General features: G+C 35.7%; 1 protein-coding gene across 1 annotated transcript in view; it reads right to left on the bottom strand.

Moving 5' to 3' along the window:
• Nucleotides 1–22,609, bottom strand: part of USP34 (ubiquitin specific peptidase 34) — a 194,938-nt gene that overhangs the window by 159,202 nt on the left and 13,127 nt on the right. The window contains 5 exon segments of the mRNA XM_029937436.1: nucleotides 7,034–7,126; nucleotides 7,216–7,297; nucleotides 16,078–16,139; nucleotides 17,206–17,398; nucleotides 20,792–20,859. Coding sequence (XP_029793296.1) covers nucleotides 7,034–7,126; nucleotides 7,216–7,297; nucleotides 16,078–16,139; nucleotides 17,206–17,398; nucleotides 20,792–20,859 — 498 coding nt within the window.

Raw genomic sequence — 22,609 nt, forward strand, 5'->3', positions numbered from 1 at the left:
TTAATGTTTATTTATTTTTGATGGGGTGAGGCCGACAGAGAGGGGAAGAGAGGATCTGAAGCAGGCTCTGTGCTGATAGAAGAGAGCCCAATGCAGGGATTGAACTCACAAACTATCAGGTCAGATCATGACCTGAACTGAAGTCAGACACTTAACCAACTGTGCCACCAGATGCCTCAAAAGTACTATAAACTTTAAAATCTCCCAAACCACCCAATTCAAAACGGGCAAAGGTCTTGAATAGACATTGTCCAAAAAAAGATATACAAAAGGTCAATAAGCACATAAAAGGATGCTCCAAATCATTAGTCATTAGGAAATGCAAATAAGTGCAAATTAAAACTACAGTAAGATTATTACTTTACACCTCCTAGGATAATTTAAAAAAAATTTTAGGACAAGTAACAAGTGTTGTTAAGGATGGGGAGAAATGGGAATCTCCCTGTACTGAGGGTAGAATGTAAAACACTGTAGTTGCGGTGGAAAAGTTTGGCAGTAACTCAAAAAATTAGAGAATTACTATATGACCCAGCAGTTTTGCCCCACGTATATATACAGAAAAAACTGAATGCAGAGACTCAAACATATGTTTGTACACCCATGTTTGTGTACTATTCATAATAAATAGCCCAAAAGCGGAAGCAACTCCAATATTCATGAATGCAGAAATGAAAACATTAAATGTGGTATAACTAACAATGGAATATTGTTTAGTTGTTAAAAAAAATTTTTATATATGCCATACCATAGATAACACTCAAAAAGTTTAATAATATAAGCCAGACATAGACAAATACTGTGATTCTACTTAAATGAGGTACCTAGAAATAGACATACATAGACAGAATGCAGAATACAGGAATCCAAGGGCTGAGGGTAGGGAAAACCTAACAGTTATTATTTCTCCCTCTCTCTCTGCCCCTCCCCTGCTCATGATCTGTCTCTGTCTCTCAAAAATAAATAAATGTTAAAAAAAATTTATAAAATTTAATGCCACTGAACTATACAGTTACAAATGGTAAGTTTTATGTTTATGGGCCACAAATATATATATTACCCTTTCTCTGCTCAGGAACACTCTTGCTACCAAAATAAACCAACCAACCATCATGGATTACTTAATACCTGAAAAACTGCCTAAGAGAAGAATTCTGCCAACAAGAAATGGGGGTATAGAGGCACCTGGTTGGTTCAGTTGGATTAGGGTGTTGAATTTGTGGCCCACAATGTGTGTAAAATTACTTTAAAAAAGGGGGGGAAGGAAAGGAAAAGAAAGAAACTTTATTTATTTTTTTAATTTTTTTTTTATTTTTGAGAGACAGAGACCACGCTAGCAGGGGAGGATCAGAGAGAGGTGGAGACACAGAAACCGAAACAGGCTCCAGGCTCTGAGCTAGCTGTTAGCACAGAGTCCGATGCGGGGCTCAAACCCACAAACTGTGAGATCATGACCTGAGCTGAAGTCAGACGCTTAAACCAGCTGAGCCACCCAGACGCCCCAAGAAAGAAACTTTAAAAACTGAAGGTATATACCTATCTTCATAACAGATTACCAAAAAAAAAGCAATAATAATAAAAATAAAATCTATTCATTGAGGAAACAATGAACTACAATTCACCTCTATTACAAAGTTCTGAGGGAAATTTTAGTGTCTTATATTCAGTCAAACACAAGTGCAAAGCAGCAAGAAGTATGGAGATGAAAACACAGGATTTCAATGAATATTCTTAAAGAATAATTTTGTTAGCCATCAATGAATCAGAAAAATACTAACAGCCAATTTATTCTATTCACCCACCAGGGCTCTTCCCTGGATAAAAATTATATGAAGCCACATCTTTTAAGCACAGATACTGATATCCCTTTTCACCCTCTCTTTTAGAAATTCCACAAACAAAGGAGTGCCTGGGTGGCTCAGTCAGTTAAATGTCCAACTTTAGCTCAGGTCAGGATTTCACGGATTGTGGGTTTGAGCCTCACATCAGGCTCTGTGCTGATAGCTCAGAGCCTGGAGCCTGCTTCAGATTCAGTGTCTCCCTCTCTCTCTCTCTCTTTCCTCCTCCCGTTCTCACTCCCTGTCTCTCAAAAATATATAAATGTCAAAAAAAACCACTTTTTTTGAAATTCCACAAGCAGAAAGCCTAGTGACTCAAATGAGGAAAGTGCAAGTTGTTTTACCATTGCTATCCTAGAAAATGTCGAAAACAGGAGTCCCATTTAGACAGCTCTGATGAAAAAATATTTCACAACATCCAAGACTATCTAGACCACTTACCTAGTCATCTTTCTTAAATATGAATGGATAAAAAAAGTCTTATATGTGAAGACATCCAACAACATACAAAAAGAACAAAGCTCATGTTAAGAGCTTCTAAAAAGGCAGGAAGAAACAGAATTCAAATCCTAAGATATAACACAGAAGGACATTTCAGTACCCACATTATTACTCAAGTATACTCATAACTTCACATGCTAGTAATATATATAGATACAATGTCTCATAAAGCAGTAATCTAAACGTGTATACATGTACACATGCAGAAACTAATAACCACTCGAATATAGATCAGCATTTCTAAAATCAATCATTACAAATAGGGCTCCTGGGTGGCTCAGTTGATTAAGTGACCAACTCTTGATTTCAGCTCAGGATCTTGCGGTTCATGTATGAGTCCTGCATCAGGCTCTATGCTGACACTGCAGAGCCTGTTTGGGATCCTTTCTCCCTTCCCTTTCTGCTCCTCCCCCACTCACATGTGTATGTACTCTCTCTCTCAAAATAAAGTTAAAAAATTAAAAAAAATAAAATTGGCCATCACTAATCCTTTTGAGAATCTAATGACAATTATGGGTAATGCACATCTCAATCAGATATTTAAGTCCTTTTAAATTCTAAAGAATCTGACTTTTGTCACTGACACAAAAATCTACCCACAAAAATCAGCTCCATTTTAAGATAAAATCATTATATTAATAAGTTACATGTATTTATACAACCATTCTTCAAATTTGGAAAGCATTTAACAATAAATTCCAATAGAGTACAAAGATTCTCAAGCATTTTTTTTTGATGTCCTATGACTAAAACATTTTACAGTGGAAGGGTGTGTAGAGTTTAACTAAGCCAAACCAAAACAGTAACTTTAATTGGTAGAGAGTCACTTAAATGCCAAAACATTTGCTTTATCTTTATATATTAGTCTTTGTATTTACTGAAAAACTAATATACACATGGAAAAGTTTCAACGTTTACATAGGCATAGACAATAAGAAGGAAGTTCCCCATCCATCCCGGGCAACTTCCCCAAAAGCAAACCTATTAAAATGTCTTGTTCCAGTCATTTACAAGTAAAAAGTATATGTAACTGTTTAAATACACACTGGGAGAATACAATGGGTACTTGAGATCTTCTCTCGATAAAAGATCTATTACCTATGCGATACTCAGTGAAACTATTTCTTACATATTATTCCACATGAGCATAATACAACTACTTCAGTCCTTCTCATGGATACACAGCATTCTAATACATGAATTTCTCACAACTTATCTAAGTAGTCCAGTAACAAACAGTAACAAACATTCCTTATGTGTTACCACAGTCGATGCTGCAATAAACATCTTCATGTATTTGTATACAGAACCAATTACTAGAAATAGAACTCTGTACTGCTTTCTAGAAGTTGTGCCACAATCTGGTCAATACAGTGCATTATTAAACATAATGGTTACTCAAGGAAAAAAAAAACATAATGGGAATTAGCCAATACATGAAAATGCTATTACATTATTTGAGCTTATATTTAATTACAAAGATAAACATTTTTCAAATATTTGTAAACTCTTCTATTTCAATCCATTTGTCACCTATGTCTATTTTCTCCTTGGATTCCAATATAAGAGTTACGATACAAACAATGAAAAGAGCAGCAGCCAATCTAATTACTATGGGTGAAGAGTGAGTGTGGGGGGGTGGTGAGGGGAGCGGGTCAGTCTGTCTGAGGTGAGCAAAGTGATGTCAAAAACCTACTCTAGATGGGTTGAAAAAACATCAGGTAAGACAATGAAACTAACCAGTCCTAGACACTTTAAAATAGTGCTCAAATTTTAAAATCTCAAGATCATTCTAAATTTGTGGTAGATTCAAAAGCAAAGCAGTAACAAACACAAAAATACCCTATTAAAGTAACCCTTAAGATACACTTATCTCTTGTCAACCTTTTATAAATATTTTAGGTTTTTCAAACTGTATCACAGATTATGCCATGGTTTTTAATTATTCCCTTACTACTTCAAATTTTTGCTAGGGAAGAATGCAAAACATTTAACAGACGACATTATTAGTTATCAATTTGATAAATTTGAGTTTCAATGAAGAATAATGCTCCCCTATTCCTAGCTATTTATTCTGTATTACTTAATGTATCATTGTTCTCATATTTTCCTACTCTTGCTGTGAATAAAATAAAAATTTTATAACTACTAAATGAGTAATAATTTCAGAAAATTATGAAAGAAAAGCTTCCTTTATTCTGAAATGGAAAGTGCTTCATTAACTTACTGAAATTATAGTAATATATAAATATATATTAAACATGGAAAGCAAAAAACAGTGTTGAAAAATTACCACCCATCTAAGAATTAACTAAGGTCTCAAGGCATACATTTATCGAATTTGAAAATCTTTATATAAAAAGTTTATGAATATATGCAGTAATCATCTAATCTAAAGGAAGGAAATGGACAAAATCAAGTATAATGGGAGAAATGGCTATTATGATAGCATTAACAAATACAACTTAAATTCCTAAGAATAAGCTTCACACAAAATAAAATTTATACACAAATAGCTTTAAAATTTTGAAAAACATTCAAATAACGTTGATTTTGAAAGAGAATAGTGCAGGCATTGAGTAGGAAGACCATTTCAATTCTTTTCAAATCAATTATTACAATTAATATGACAATATTTTTTAAAAGAATGCTAAAATTTACATGAAAAAATACATAAAAAGAACCAGACCTGCCAGACATGAATATTACCATAAAAATTAAAAATAAAAAAATAAAGACATTCGTATAATCGTAAGATCAGCAAATGTTTTCTTGAAGGACCAGAGAGTAAATAGTTTAAGAATTCAAGAGATAAGGTCTCTGCTACTGCACTCTACCACTACGATACAGAAGCAGCCACAGGCAACAGGCATAAGAATCGACAAGGTTATGGTGCAAAAAAGCTTTATTTACAAAATGAAGTGGCTGGCCCAAAAGCCTTAAATTTACTAATCCATGGTATACTGACCATGACTAGATATACTGTTGGTCAGTCTACAGACTCCAGAAAAAATAAAACTGGTATCTCAGTTCAGTAAGGAAAAAAGAATTACTGAATAAGTGGAAAGGGGACAACTGCATCAGAAAAAAATGGGGTAAAAAGTTAAGATGCAGGACACCTTGAACCAGGAAAATTTCTAACTCAATAAAAGACTAAAATATAAAATTGAAACAAAATGTACAGGAAGGAACTAAAGGAGAATTTTCTTATAACCTTGGAGTGGAAAGGTATTTCAAACCATAAGACAAAATCCACAAGCAATAAAAAAAATTAAACCACAAGTTTGAAAACCACAAATTTGAAACTGAACAGCAAAAACCACCTTAACCAAGGGGGAAAAAAATCAAAGTAGAATACATTCATAACTCTTAACATAGACACAAGTCCAATGTCACTAATACGTAAAAGTCTCCTACAAAAAAGAACAAGAAAATCATTACTACGTGGCAAAGAATTTCAATGTACATTCCCAGTATAGGAAACAAAAGTGGCTCTTAAACACAAGACTTGCAATGTGCTTCATATAAACTAAATGCAAACTTAAAATAGCAATGATACCACTTTTCACCCATCAGTTTAGCAAACACCAAGTGTAAGGACACAACGTATTTAGGAAGATGAGGGAAAAGAGGCCTTATCACACTATCATGTACAAGTGAACCACAGAGATGCTTTAACCTAAAAATCCTACTTAAAAGATTTATCTACAAAATAATTTTACACAAGAATGAAATGAGTATGTTAGAACTTATGGATTTTAGCACTGTTTATAATAGAAAAGAATGGGAAAAATAATACCTATGAACAAGAATTGGTTAAATGAATTATCATCATACATGCATATAAATACCATGTCCTCTTTAAAAAATGGTTTTATATATTGATATGCAATTATCTTCAGGATAAATTAAGTGAAAAAAGCCAAGTCCATTTAGTATGCAACAAGTGTAATAAAGGTGACAAAAAAGAAAAAAGCTTACAATTAGCTATTTACACAGAAAATCTATGATGCACCTGAGAAGCTACGAACTACATGCCTAGGAAATAGGGACAAGAGGAGAGGAAGACACCACATACATTCTACTATTAATTTTTGGATTCTGAACCATGCTGATATATGCCTATTGAAAAAAATTAATTAAAAAGGAAATCAGTGTAATAAACTACCAATAGAACATACGGAAGGATTTACTGTATTAACAAAAATAATAGGCAAATGTCTCTTAATAAACTAAGATGGTTTCATGAAGAACCTCCAAAAGGCACTCATTTCCTTCAAATCTCTTGATAATATCGTAAGACATAGACTCTGAAGCCAGACTCCATAGATTCCATGCCCAACTTTCTCTGTGTCTGTTTCTTAATTTTTTAAAAATGTTTATTTATTTTGGAGAGACAGAGAGAAACAGCATGAACAGAGGAGGGTCAGAGAGAGAGGGAGATACAGAATCTGAAGCAGGCTCCAGGCTCTGTGCTAACAGCACAGAGCCTGATGTGGGGCTCAAACCCATGAACTGTGAGATCATGACCTGAGCCAAAGCTGGACGCTTTACCGACTAAGCCAACCAGACACTCCTGTGTCTCTGTTTCTTTAGCTATAAAATGGGAATAAGAGAACGTACCTCTTAGGGGAATAAAACACTTAGAACAAGCAATAAAGAAGCACTTAATAAATGTGAGCTGTTAATATTATTACCTGTGCTGCAGCCCAAATGCAATCAATATGCTGAGTACTCAGTCTCCCTTCCGCTGCCAAAAAGTTCAAAATCACTTGGCACTGTTTGATAATCTGGGGGAGGAAAAAAACCTTATTATAGTCAACTTTCTAAAGTATTCTTCTCTAAGTAAAGTAGAGAAGTCATGTAATTGTCCACAAACCTCAATATGTAAATTTGGTCCAAATATATGCTCTACCACATTGTTGCTTATAAGCCAGTCTGCAAGTTCTTTTGCAATGGACCTAAAGTCAAATAATAAAAATAGTATATTAAAAAATTATTAACATCATTCTTTCCCAAGTCTAAAAAGCAGATACAGTTGAACACCTAACTTTTTTAAAGATGAGTTTATGGTTGTTTTTTTTTTGTTGACTCATAACCTTGAGATTATGAGTGTGGGGCCTGAACTCATAACCCTGAGATCAAGAGTCACAGGCTCCACTGCCTGAGCCAGCCAAGCACCCCACAAACCCTCAATTTGTTCACATACAAATTATAAAGAAGTGATTATATACAATTAACTGGTTAGAGTACCACAAAGAAAAACTAAAATAAAAGAAATGATAATACTGCCTGAATTTATAAACAAGCAAAATAAACCTAAAAACATAATAGCTCAAACCAGTTACACAGGTGGAAATAGCAAGCATTACAATAAGTATTTTCTTACTCAAAGACTTAACTTCCACTTTTTAATTTCCATAGTAGGCACTCAAACATTCAAAGGTTTCCTAATATGCCCTCTACAGTAAGATAACATCAGGAAATAGGTTACCAAAAGGGTAAAAAAAAGAAAAAAGTGATCTAAAAGCCAACTGATTATCTCTGGCCTGATATTAATAAACCTCACTGTTCCTTAAATATATCAATTGATCATTCAGAATAAATTACATTTACCAAAATCTCATTCTTCATTACAAACCACAGACATTTTACAACAGTTCTAGATTACTCTTCATTTTTTAAATGTTTATTTATTGAGAGAGCGAGAGAGCAAGCACAAGAGTGGGGGAGAGAGGCAGATGGAGGGTAGAGGGGAAGAGAGAGAATCCCAAGCAAGCTCCATGCTCAGCACAGAGCCCGATGAGAGGCTGAATCTCAGGACTGCGAGATCATGACCTGAGTTGAAATCAAGAGTTGGATGTTTAATCAACTGAGCCACCCAGGCACCCCTCAGTTTTTAAGAGCCATCAAGTCTCCTTTAGAATAGAAGTTAAACTATTATATTAGTTCTACCAACAAGGTAGTATGATAGTTTATCAGTGAATTGTCTTTTATACCTTTGAGATATACATGACATATAATGCACTGAAGACATTTAAAGTATACAGTTTCATGAATTTAAGCTTAAGTATATACATCTATGAATTCATCACCACCATCAAGACAATAAACAAATACATTAACCCAAAAACTTTCTGTATGCCCCTCTGTCATTCAACCCTTCTCCAGCCCCCACAACCACACTCCTCATGATCTGCTTTATTATAATTTTCATTTCTAGAATTTTATGTATAAAAAAAGATATGTAATTTTTTAAAATCTGGCCTCTTTCACCCAGCATAAGACTTCTCCATTTTGTTTCATTTAGCAATATCCCATTGATTTATTCTAGTTCAGTAATTATGACTAAACCTAATATAAACATCTACATGCAGGTTTTTGTGCAGACATAAGTTTTCAACTCCTCTGGGTCAATATCAAGGAAAACAACTGCTAGTTGAGTTTTATAAGAAACTACCAAACTGCCTGTCAAAGTGAAATGCACTCCCACCAGCAACAGATTAGAGTTCTTGTTACTCCAAAACCTTGTTAGCATTTGGCATTAACAGTACTCTAAATTTTGACTTAAAGTTTTAAGAGATATGCAGTAGAATCTCACTGATAATTTAATTTGCATTTGCCTCATGAAAGAGGATATAGGGCATCTACTCATGTGTGCATTTGTCATCTCTGTATCTTCTGATTTAAGCTAGATGGCTGATAAAGTCTTTGGTATATTTATTAATCAGAGTGCCCATGTAATTACTGTTACTTTTCAAGATTCTCCGAATATTTCGGATAACAGTCCTTTATCAGACAAGTCTTTTGCGAATTTTTTCTAGTTTGTGGCTGTCTTCTCATTCTCTCTACATTATCTTTCACAGAGCACAAGTTCTTAATTTTAATAAACTCCACCTTATCAATTCTTTCATGGATCATAGTGTTATAACCAAAAGGTCACTGCGATACTCAAGGTCATCTAGGTTTTCTCCTATCTTCTAGGAATTTCATAATTTTGTATTTTATGTTTATATGTGTGACACATTTTAATTTTTGAGGAGTGTATGAGGTCTGTGTCTAGATTCTTTCTTTTGCACATGGTTGTCCAATTGTTTCAGTGCCATTTGTTGGAAAGACCATCTTTGCTCCATGATACTGCCTTTGCTCCTCTGTCAGTGGATTATATGGTTTATTTCTGGGCTCTGAATTCTGTTCCATTCATCTATTTGTCACCAATACCACACTGTATTGATGACTGCAATGTTACAATAAGTCTTGAAGGTGGGTAGCATCAGTCCTCCAACTTTGTTCTTTTCCTTTCAATATTATCTTAGCAATTAGGGGTCTTTTGTCTCTCTATATAAACTTTAGAGTCATTTTGTTGATATCCACAACATAACCTGCTGGGATTATGACAGGTTTCACTGAATCTATAGATCAAGCTGAGAAGAACTGTTATCTTTACATTTTACATGTTCTATGTATAAACATGGAGTATCTCTCCATTTATTTAGTTCTTTGGTAACTTTCATCGAAGTTTTGTAATTTTCCTCACATAAATCTAATAAAATATGAACAGGATCTATACCTAAGTATTTCATATGTTGTGTTGCTAATGTAAATGGAATTATATTTTAAATTTCAAATTTCATGTGTTCAGTGCTAATATACAGAAAAGCAATGGGGTTTTCTTTACTAACTTTGTATCCTGCATCCTTACTGTGCTTTGCTCACTAGGTTCTGTGAGTCAATCAATTCTTTCAGATTTCCTACACAGAAGATCATGTCATCACCAATCAAAGACCAATTTTTTCCTTCCCAATATATATATACATTTTATTCCCTTTCCTTGCCCTACTACACTAGGTAGGATTTTGAGTAGAATGCTGAAAGAGTGGTGAGAGAACAGACTTTCCTTTTTCCTGATTTTAGTGGAAAGCTTTGAGTTCCTCACTATTAATACAATGTTACCTGTGGTTTTTTGTAAATGTTCCTTACCAAGCTGAGTAAGTTCTCTATTCCTAATTTGCTGAGAATCTTAAGTATTCAATTTTGTCAAATGCTTTTCTTTATATATTCATATGATCATGAGATTTTTCTTTAGTCTGTTGATGTGAAATGAACCTGACTTGTACACCCAGGGTAAAACTCACTTGGTTGCGGCATGCTAATTTTTTTTGTACATTGATAGATTTGATTTGTTAATATTTTACACAGATTTCTACATTTATGTCCATGAGAAATACTGGTCTGTAGTTTTTACCTACCTTAGGTTTTGATATGGGGGGCAGGTTCTTTTTTTATTTATTTATTTTTTTTTTTAAGAGACAGAGCACATGCACACACACACATATAAGCAGAGGAGGTCCCAAAGCTGAGGGAGAGAGACAATCTCAAGTAGGAAGCAGGCTCCACACCTAGCACAGAGCCCAACAATGAGCTTGAACTCACAATCATGAGATCATGACCTAAGCCAAAAAACAAGATTCAGATGCTTATAACCAACTGACCCACCCAGTCACCTCTAGGGTAATTTCTTCCTTAAATTTTTTAATTAAAAAAAATTTTTTAATGTTTATTTATTTCTGAGAGACAGCACATGAGCCAGGGAGAGGGAGACACAGAATCTGAAGTAGGCTCCAGGCTCTGAGCTGTCAGCACAGAGCCCAAAATGGGCTTGAACTCATGGACCACAAGATCATGACCTGAGCTAAAATCAGTTGCTTAACAGACTGAGTAATGCTGGCACCCCTTAAATTTCTTACTTAAATATTTGGAAGCATTCACAAGCGACGACATCTGGGCCTTGTGCTTTCTTTTGAAAAGTCAGTAATCTTCATTCAATTTTTTTGATAACAGGCTTCTTCTGATTACCTGTTTCTTCAAAAACATTTTTTAAATGGCTATTACAGAACATTTAATGAAAAAGTAGTAGGGTGCCTGGGTGTCTCGATCACGTGTCTGACTTTGGCTCATGTCACAATATCGTGATTTGTGAGTTCAAGCCACACATTAGGCTCACTGCTGTCAGTGCAGAGCCCCCTTCAGATTCTCTGCCCCCTCTCCCCCGCCTCTCCCACACTCACGCTGTCTCTCAAAATAAGAAATTTAAAACATTTAAAAAGAAAAAGAAGAAAGTAGGTGTGCCTGGATGGCTCAGCTGATTAAGTGACTGACTCTTGGTTTCAGCTCAGGTCACCATCTCAGTTTGTGAGATCAAGTCTCATGCTGGGCTTTCCACCATCAACACAGAATCCTGGAATTCTCTCTCTGCCTCTCCCCCAATCATGTTTTCTCAAATAAAGATACATTTTAAAATTATTTAAAAGAACAAAATAGTAGCGATAGGTATATTTTGAGTGGAAGAAAACAGGTTTCAAAATAGAACTTGCCATAAGAGTTCCCAAAGTGCTCCATCCACATGAATTACATAGAAAAACTGAAAAGGTGAAATAATTTCTTTTCTTGTTTATCCACAGAATTAAATTTAAAAAATCATTTATGTCTAAGGAGACCCAGGGACTTTTCTAATTATTCCGAATTGCAACTATAACTGAGCCAGGTACAAAACTAAACATTATCAGTAACAGCTTTTCAGGGCTCTGGAAAATTACATATAACTGGTCTCACAGAAGGAATAGAAGAAAGAAAAAAAATGAAGAAATTATGGCCAAAATATCCTACTTTGATGAAAAATGTTCATCTACATCCAGGAAACTCCAACTAAGACACACACAAGGAGATCCACAAGGATCACCATAATCAAATTGTTAAAAGCCAAAGATGAGGAGCAAATCTTGAAAGTGGCCAAAGAAAATGAAATATATGTGTACAAGGGAACCACAGTAAGAATGACAGCTAACTTCTTATCAGAAACAGAGGAACAGAGCTATACTAGAACAATGTTTCCATATTTTACTAAAATTCCATTATTACTAACTGGAAGAAGACAGTAAGTAACTAATATGATATGATAACCCCAATGCAGCCACTAAAAAGTAATTTTTGAGGTATTGAAAAAAAAATCAATGGATTTAAAATGGCATACTAGAATAAAAGCAACAAAGGAGAAATAGAAAATCAAAACAGAAGGCATACAGAAAACCAATAGCAAAACAGCATATGTAAATCTAACTACACAATGACATTAATAGTAAATGGATTAAATATTCCAATCAAAAGGCAGAGATTAGAGCACCTGGCTGGCTCAGTCTGTAGAACATGGAACTCTTGATCTCAGGGTTGTTGAGTTTAAGCCCCAAATTGGAGATAGAGCCTACTTTAAAAAAAAAAAAAAAAAAAGCCGGGGGGGGGGGGGGGGATGGTGTGGGGCACAGAGATTATGAGAATAGATTGGGTGGGGTGGTGAGGGCAGTTAAATCCAACTATATGCTAAGATACATATTTTAGATCCAAAAACACTAACAGGATCACCTATGTGGCTCAATTAGTTGAGGGTCCAACTCTGGATTTTGGCCCCAGTCATGATCCCAGGGCCATGTGATGGAGCCCTATGTCGGGCTCTGTGCTAAGCATGGAGCCTACTTAGGAGTCTCTTTCTCTCCCCCCTCTGCCCCTCTCCTTCTTTTGTGTTCTCACTCCCTCTCTCTCTCTCTCTCAAAAAAACAAAAACAACCAAACAAACTGAAAGTGAAGAACATGGAAAAAGATATACCATGAGAACAATAAAGTTGCAGTGGCTATAATAACATCAGATAAAATAAACGTTAAGCCAAAAATATGGGGATTGTTTTTTAATGTTTATTTTTGAGAGAGTGAGTGAGCACAGGAACAGGAAAGAGACAGAGAGACAGACAGAGACAGAGGATCTGAGGTAGGGCTCAAACCCATGAACGGTGAGACCATGACCTGAGCCAAAGTTGGACGCTTAAGTAAGCCACCCAGGAGCCCCGAAGCCAAAAAAATGTTTTAAAGAGGCAAAGTAGGATATTTTACACAATAAAAGAATGAAATGATAAACAAATAAGGAACTAAAAAGAAAACAAAACAAACCACAACCCTCAAAATACATGAAATAAAAAGCAAAAGAAAGAACAGGAGAAGAAAACAAACAATACAGCCAATTCCTGTTACTCTCCATAGCAGTTTTAGTCTATAAAAAGCAATGGACTACATTAGCTAATACTGAACCCTTGAATCCTTATTTAAATTACTGTCACCTGCCACTTTAATGGGTAAAAAGAACATATCATTAATATCAAGTGCATTCTAAAGTGGGTTCTCTTTAGAAGCATGACTCAGTACAATGATGTGACTTGCCACCTGACTCTGATAGGAAGACGGCAACCGTGGGCTTAATTAAATGAAACTCTGACATAATTAATCCATATGAAGAACTCATAGACAGATACTTCACAGAACAAAAATCTGTTTTTAAGTTCCCACGTCAGTAAAGGCCACACAGGAAGATTTTTTCCCTCATGTAAAAATGCCATCATAGACCAGTAGTATCCTTTCCTCAACCCTACTCGCTCTAGAAAAACAGACATGGATTTCATTTTGGTACTACAATGATCTCTCAGTGTTTTTTGTTTTTTGTTTTTTTTAATTTGGTTCTCTTGATTTCCACTCAGATCATGTTCTCACAGTTCTTGAGCTCGAGCCCCGTATCTAGCCTGGCACTGACAGTGCAGAGTATGCTTGGGATCAATCTCTCTCTCTTGCCCAACTTGTGCTGAGTATTCGTCTCTCTCAAAATAAAAATAAATAAACTTAAATAAATAAATAAATAAATAGTATATTAATGGGGCTAAGAATAAGATTAGGAACTGACTACAAATTAACAAAAGGGGTTTTTCTGAAGTGAGGGAAATGTTCTAAAATTGAATTGTGATCATATTCATACAACCCTGTCAATTTCCTAAAATTCATGGTAAACACAGATGAATTTTATGATAGGTACAGTATATATACTTTAATAAATCTGCAGAAAAGGTGAGACACAACTCACAGGCTGCAACAATATTAATCGCCTTTTTTCTATCTGTTCCAATTTTCCTACATTGTAAGAACCCTTCTTTTCCCAATTTTAACTATTTCTACCCACTATTGTTCAAAATTGACTCTCCTCCCTCTTTTCTTAATCATGTCTTTAGGACATATATTCCTTATACTTTTTTAAATGGAACTCCTTATTCTCTGTGCACTGTTTTAGCAACATAAGGATCTAGCTTGTATGGACATGTCAAGTTACTGCCCTGATGATTCTTAAGATTTTTTTTTTTCTTTTGGCAGAGGTGGGGGATGATTACTGCATTGGCAAATTTAACATTCTCCCAGGCTGTCTTATGAAGTAGAGAGGTGGCAGAAGGACAAACTAAGGGGTTTAAATCCAAAGGTGTAGTTTTACTACTGGATATAATCGATATAACATCCTGACAGTGGGAAATAGTACTTCTAATATGACCCAGAATTTATAAAGCTATGACCAATTCTAGGCAACATTACTTTAAGGGGATAACTGACAAAGAACGTTGCCAGAGATCAAAGAGTGGTCTGGCAATAAATCTAAACACCCTATCATGTTGGAAGATTAAGAACTCTTTAGCCTGGAGAAAAAGAAAAGTCAACAAACGTCATCTCTGGTTTTCAAATTCATAAAGGGTTCAGTTCAACTGAGATTAATTCCATAGGGCAGAACTAAAATCAATGCATAAAAGTTACTGGTAAAGCAAAAACATGAGTCATTCATATAAATTATGAATTTTCTAACACCTTATAACTATACAGGTCTTTTCAAGCAAAAGAGATTACTACTCAATTGAGATTTTAAAATGAATTTGTACAGGGCACCCAGACGGCTCAGTTAGTTGAGTGTCTGACTTCAGCTCAGTTCATGATCTCACTGCTCGTGAGTCTGAATCCTGCTTCAGGTTCTGTGCTAACATCTGAGCCTGAAGCCTGCTTCAGATTGTGTCTCCCTATCTTTCTGCCCCTCTCCTGCCCACATTCTTTCTCTTTCTCTCAAAATAAATAAACGTTAAAAAAATTTTTTTGATGGAGTTGTATACTGGACAAATACCTAAATGGAATACTGGAATAAATAAGTACTTCTAAGATACTGAAAAGCACTAAGCTATACAACTACTTCTTTTCATACATGAGCATCATTAACTTGGTTTTTCCCCACAAAATGTGTTGAATGAGGCCTTCCCTTTATCTGCATAAAGTGTGCTTTCTGAAAATTATCAGTACCATATTTTTTTTGTTTTTAATGTTTATTTATTTTGAGAGAGAAAGAGAGACAGACACACCATGAGCAAGGGAGTGGGGGAGGGGAGGAGAGAGACAGACAGACAGACAGACACACCATGAGCAAGAGAGTGGGGGAGGGAAGAGAGAGGTGGGGGGGGGGGGGGGATATATCCCAAGTAGGTTCCACACTGTCACCAATGTGGGGCTCAATATCACAATTGTGAGAATATGACCCGAGGCAAAACCAAGAATCAGATGCTTAACTGACTGAACCACCCAGGTGCCCCCCATATTCTTTATTACTAAATTTTCCTTTATAAGTGGTATACTTCTGCATTTTGTGACACTAAAACTATGTGTTGGTATATCCTTTTAAAAAACAGAGAACTGTTTCAATATATTGTTCTGAAAACTTATTAATGAAGTCACAAGGCAAAGAATTTCTAGTGAACACTGCAAACCTAATAGTCACAATTATATCTACCATAGAAGCAGTTGCACAAGAAGTTAATATACTTATATATAAACTGATGCTCCTACTTACGTTTCTGTGTCTGATACCAAGGATTCATTATTGCATACATCATTGAAGGTGTGAAGTTGATTCTATAATTAGAGAAAAGTTCCTTTTTACAAAATTTTTCTAATGTCACCAATGTCAAAAAACATGCTTATGTATAAATCAGTCAGTAACCAAATCAAAATTATAAAACATAAGATAACCATATTCACACCCATAACAATTTATTTGGTTAGTTCCTTTATCATAATGAAATAGTAAAAAAATTCATTCTACATGTAATACCCATGCTTTATTCCACTTAGTACATGAGAGAAAATGAGAGAACAAAGCTAAATAGGGGAAAAATTTTTAAAAAACTAATACTAGGTGTCAAGTAATATGTCACTACTGACATAAAATTTCAGGAAGGCTCCCTCAATAAATAAACATTTCAGATTTAATTTAGAAAAATGTCAACAAGTATTTTCTATATTTACAAAGCCCAATACGTGGGTAAAATGTGGTTATAATTCCGAATAAAACAGGCAGGAAATACAAAGGAGTAAAGCTCATGAAAACCTTGGTAAATCTGAAAAAGCATATCCATTCTAAAGAATCCAGTTAATTGCTTAGCTCTAGCAAATTACTATTATGTATTAGCATAATATGTTGTTGTTGTTGTTATAATGAGAACACACTCATGGTATCAGGTCTTCCTTCTCATCTCATCCTCAAGACACTAATACATATTTCTCCCTATTTAAAACATTATTTGCTACTGTCCAATTTGAAAAAGATCTCTGTCAATCAAATTTGGCCTATGGCCCAATGATCTCTGGCTTTTGCATGGAAAATAAAAGAAAAAAAAGAAAGGAGAGAAAGAAAAGAAAGATGACCTAAAGTATAAATCCTTGTAATTCTAAGCTTCAGTTTCATCATATTTAAAATAGGGAAAGTAGTGAAATTATTTATACAGACCATACAAAGTAATATATTTAAAACACCGAGCACATTGCCTGACACAAAGTGCTCCACAAATAGTAGGGATAAGGAGGAGGAGGAGGAGGAGGAGGAGGAGGAGGAGAACGATGGTTGTGGTGATGGTGGTGGTGGTGATGAAGCACAGAAGGCAAATAAAAAAATGACCCCAAATGAACAAGTATAGCTTACCGTTATCTGACTTAGTCCAGCCAACCTCATAGTCAAAGTTGGTGACATAAAGTACTTAAATGCAAGATCTAAGCTTTCTTTATCAAAGCATAATGTTGTATCCAATGGTTCTTTCACTGTGCTCCACATTAAGTCAGCCATGTTGCGAGCCGCACTCTGTCTTAACTCCTGATCAGAGAGCTTGCATAAATACCTTAAATGATTCAGAAATAAAACATACATAAAAACCTGTAAAATATTTCTAAAGATCCTTTAATAATTCAGTAATATTCCTTTGTTCCATACCTCCAAAATGTTTAGTAAAGTAGAACCTGGCATCCTGGGATTAACATTCCCAATTACATTATTTCTAAGTGCTGCTTCAAAGATTGTGACCTGAGGTAGTATGTTCTTTGCAGAGTCCAACTTGAATCAGAAACTGCCAAGAGCCAAGATATTTAATATTGGATTCTGCATCTCTGATAAAGCTTTATTAATCTCTCATACCTTTCATGTATATAGCTCCTGTTTTAATATATTTCACCTACTTTCATATAAATTAGTTCATCTACTCCCCACACAGCCAAAATTCTTTAAAATGCATGCATATTAAACATTTTCTTATTTGGCTTCCAGATATCACAAACCACTGGTTTTCCTCAGGTCCTGCCTATTCTGTTGGTTGGTTCCTCCCTCTCTATCCAACCTTTCTACATTAGAGTTCTTCAAGCTTTGTAATGGATTACAAAATGGCCCCAACTATTCCCATCACTATATACAGAGGCCTCTGCAATGCAATACTGCCACTCTTCCTATCAAAAGGTATCACCTAGTTTGGGGCACCTGAAGGGCTCAGTCGGTTAAGCGTCTGACTCCTAGTTTCAGCTCAGCTCATGATCTCACAGTTTGTGGGATTGAGCCCCACGTCAGGCTCTGTACTGACAACACAGAGTCTTCTTGGGATTCTCCCTTTCTCTCCCTCTCTCTGCCACTCCCTCAATCACACTCCTTCAAAATGCAGAAACATTTAAAAAAAAAAAAAAAGAGGCATCACCTCTTTCTCTAGATTCTCGCTATTTCATCTACATTCACCCTTGAATCTGAACTTTGCAATGAAAGTTGCTTTGATCAACGAAACATAAACAGAAGCTTGAAAAGCCTTTGGCTTGCCCTCTCTTGATGGAACTTTTCCATCACCAAAATAAGGAACCCAGATTAGCCTGCTGGATCAAAGAAATATGGCTGATGCCCCAATGCAAGATGAATATGAACTTCCCTCCACTTCCAATAACAATCAGCTGGCCAAGCAGAGAATATATAAGTGAGGCGATACTCTTAAAGCAGCAGGTCCAGCCAAGTCAGCTCAGATCAAAAGAACTACCAAGGTTGAAAACTGTGAGAAATAATAAATGGCTGTTATTTTAAGCCACTAAGATTTGAGTATTGTGTTCTTACACAGCAAATGCACAATGATACAAAGGCCTCATCCTCAACACATATTTTTAAAGTTTATTTGAGAGGGAGGGAGGGGGAGAGGTAGAGAAAAAGAAAATGAGGAGGAGGGCAGAGAGAGAGAGAGAGAGAGAGAGAGATAGAGAGAATGAATCCTAAGCAGATTCTTCATTATCAGCAAGAAACCCAACTTGGGGTTCGATCGCACCCTGAGCTGAAACCAAGACTTAGATGCTTAACCAACTGGCCACCCATGCAACTCAACACACTTCTATTCTCTTTCTAGATTCTCTACCCAAATGACCTCATTGACTCCCATGAAGTGTTAAATAATTGAGGTCTTTATACTGATAACTCAATTAACAATACTGTTCTTAATTATATACTTATGCTCTCAATTTACCACAGGCATCTCAAAATTAAATCTTGAAGTTCTCTCAGTTCTTCACATCTCAGTGAATGACAACCACAGCACAAAAGAGAAATTCAGGTAGGGGGTTTATGTGTCATCCATGATGCTTACCCCTTTAAATTCCAGAATCACCAGTCTTGTCCATTTTAACTTACCTCCATTCAATTTTCACAATTACCATAAGAAATCCTAATACCAGTAACCATCATTTCTTTCCTGTACTACTGCAATAACCTTTCAATTGGTCTCCTAGCTTCTACTCCAACAACACCAAATTTATGATCCACTTAAAACCCAAAGTGATCTAGGGGCCCCTGGGTGGCTCAGTCGGTTAAGCCTCCAACTTTGGCTCAGGTCAGATCTCACGTTCATGGGTTCGAGCCCCACGTCAGGCTCTGTGCTGACAGCTAACTCAGAGCCTGGAACCTGCTTCCGGTCTGTGTCTCCCTCTCTCTCTGCCCGTCCCCCTCTCAAGCTCTGTCTCTCTCTATATCAGAAATAAATAAAATATTAAAAAAAAAACCCAAAGTGATCTAAAAATCATCACAACTCACCTGCTTAACATCCTTCAATCAATTTCCATTGCTAAAATTAAATCCAAACTCTTTATAATGGCTTTAAGGTCCTGTATAATCTGCCTTGCTTATTCAACCTCATATCATAACTACTCCCCCCTTACACATTATGTTCCACACCAGTATGCTTCTACTTTCTTGAATGTCATATTCATTCCAACTTCAAAGCTTACTTCCTTATGTTCCTTCTACCTGGAAGAAGTTCTTCCAATTATCACCTGATTAGCTAATTCATGATCTTTAGATGCTATCTTTCAGAAAGACCATAGTTCCTATCACATTACCTGACAAAGGAGTCACCACTATGAGATTCTTTTTCTGATGCTTTCTCCAAAAACTCAAATAGTAATGGGAAAACAGGCACTCAAATTTTTGCAAGTGAATGAGAAAAAGTATAAAGAACTCATCAATATTACCAAGAAGTACAATCTGAGAACTCCCAACAGTTCACATTCTAATCAACACAATCTGTTTCTCCATTCTCTTAGGCTTCATTGTGAGGCTGGACTTAAAAACTCAAATGTCATCTCTTTCCTCTCAAAGAGACCTTCTTTAAACCCCTTATTTAAAATTGTGACCCATCCTCTAGAAGACTCAATATACCTTTGTTCCTCCTTTATTCTATAATACGAATTTATGATAAACTATTATTATTATTACCTACTTATTTACTTGGTACAGACACTGCGCAAAAAGAGAAGTTCTTTCTTCTCTGCTATATTCCTAATGCCTAGAACATAATACTTAGTGTATCTTTGTGGACTACATACTGTGGAATACCATGTGACCACTATCTATCTCCTTATATACTCATGTAAAAGAAAACAAAAAAGGTCCAGGGGAAGCTCGCTGGATCAGTTGGTGGAACATGTAACTCTAGATCTCAGGGTTTTGAGTTCAAATCCCATGCTGGGTGTAGACAGTACTTAAAAATTTTTATATCTTTGAATAAAGAAAAACAATTCCAAAATAAGTTGCTTTAAAAAGTAAACATTAAATATAAGCCTACATGAGCACTAAAAATATTACACACTAAACTGTCAATTAAAATTTTCTCTAGAAGATATGAGTACAAGGGACTTTACAAACGATATAAATCTATACTATGTTATCAACTATTTAAACACATTGCATTGGTAATGAAGGGGAAAAGATTTTATAAACTTACCTAATAACATAGGTCCTAAAAGGGATAATATGCTGCATGACAGCAGGGATATGTAGCCATATTCTAATCTATAAAGAAACATAAATATGACATTAATGCATTAATAGATATGTAAAATACAGGTCACTATAATTACAAACAAGAGCACTTAGTATTTTCCTGATGCTAAAATTACAGATATTTTATACATTTTGAAAACAATAAAATAAGAAATAGGATTATACATAAATCAGATAAGTAACCTATATATACTTTATTTAGATATACACAAAATCAATCTAAAGACCATAATCTTCTTGGTGAAAAGGGAGAACCACCTACCTTACCTAGTAATTTCGTCTTACTACATGGTATGATATGCCTCTTTGTATGACAGCAACCCAAATACAATAGCATCAAGTTAGCTTTCTGGGGCAAGTGGGTGCCTCAGTTGGTTAAGCTTCCAATTTCGGCTCAGGTCATGATCTCACAGCTTGTGAATTTGAGCCCCACATCAGGCCCTGCGCTAACAGCTCAGAGTCTGAAGCCTGCTTTGAATTCTGTGTCTGTCTCTCTCTCTCTCTCTCTCTCTCTCTCTCTCTCTCTCTCTGTGTCCATCACCTGCTCATGCTCTGTCCCTGTTTGTCTCTCAAAAATAAATAAATGCTAAAAAAAATTTTTTAAATAAATAAATAAACTTTCTTTTTTAAAAAAATTTTTAAATATTTTTGAGAGGGAGAGAGATACAGCATGAGCGGGGGAGGGGCAGAGAGAGAGGGAGACACAGAATCTGAAGCAGGCTCCAGGCTCTGAGTGGTCAGCACAAAGCCGGATGCAGGGCTCAAACTCATGAGCTGTGAGATCCTGACCCAAGATGAAGTTGGATCCTCAATTGACTGAGCCAGCCAGGTGCCCAATAAATTGGCTTTCTAATAAACCATCTCAGCTTTTAACAGAAAATCCATCCTTCTTTCAGGTCAATATCCATCTACAGGAAATATATTTTATAGAGTCACACATATTGATTAAAACATCAACTATTTACTGAACTGAATTAAGCTCTTACTGCAGGAACCCCAATCTAAGATAAAATAAATTATAATTTATTTTCTATTGCCTCCACGATATTCCAACCCATTTCTAAATATGCTTACCTTATGATTTTATTTTAATAATGGTTCAAGTATCATAAGAAAAAAATGCCAAACAAATTATCAAACAACAAGCTATAATACTAAGCCTTAGTAAAGGCAAGAGACACAAATTAACAAATTTGGAAATACAGAATATATGACTCCACTCAAATCAAAGAAAATTATGTAAGTTATATATTAAATAATACACTAACAGTAAAAGGTTAAAACTTTTCCTATTAGGGGCACCTGGGTGGCCCAGTCGGTTAAGTGTATGACTCTTGATTTTGGCTCAGGTCATGATCTCACAGTTATGAGACAACTTGTATCAGTCTCCACATTCACACAGAGCCTACTTAAGATTCTCTCTCTCCCGCAAAGGAAATAAAAGCAAAAATGACTGGGACTTCAAGATAAAAAGTTTCTGCACAGCAAAGGGACCAATAGACACAACTAAAAGGCAACTGACAGAATGGGAGAAGATGTTTACAAATAAAATATCACATAAAGGGGGCACCTGGGTGGCTCAGTCAGTTAAGCGTCCGACTTCGGCTCAGGTCATGATCTCACGGTTCATGGGTTTGAGCCCCACGTTGGGCTCTGGGCTGACAGCTAGCTAGCTAGCTCAGAGCCTGGAGCCTGCTTCCAATTCTGTGTGTCCCTCTCTCTCTGCCCCTCCTCTGCTTATAATCTACTCTCTCAAAAA

This window comes from Suricata suricatta, chromosome 4 (genome assembly GCF_006229205.1).
Source record: "Suricata suricatta isolate VVHF042 chromosome 4, meerkat_22Aug2017_6uvM2_HiC, whole genome shotgun sequence".
In the NCBI taxonomy this organism is placed as follows: Eukaryota; Metazoa; Chordata; class Mammalia; order Carnivora; family Herpestidae; genus Suricata; species Suricata suricatta.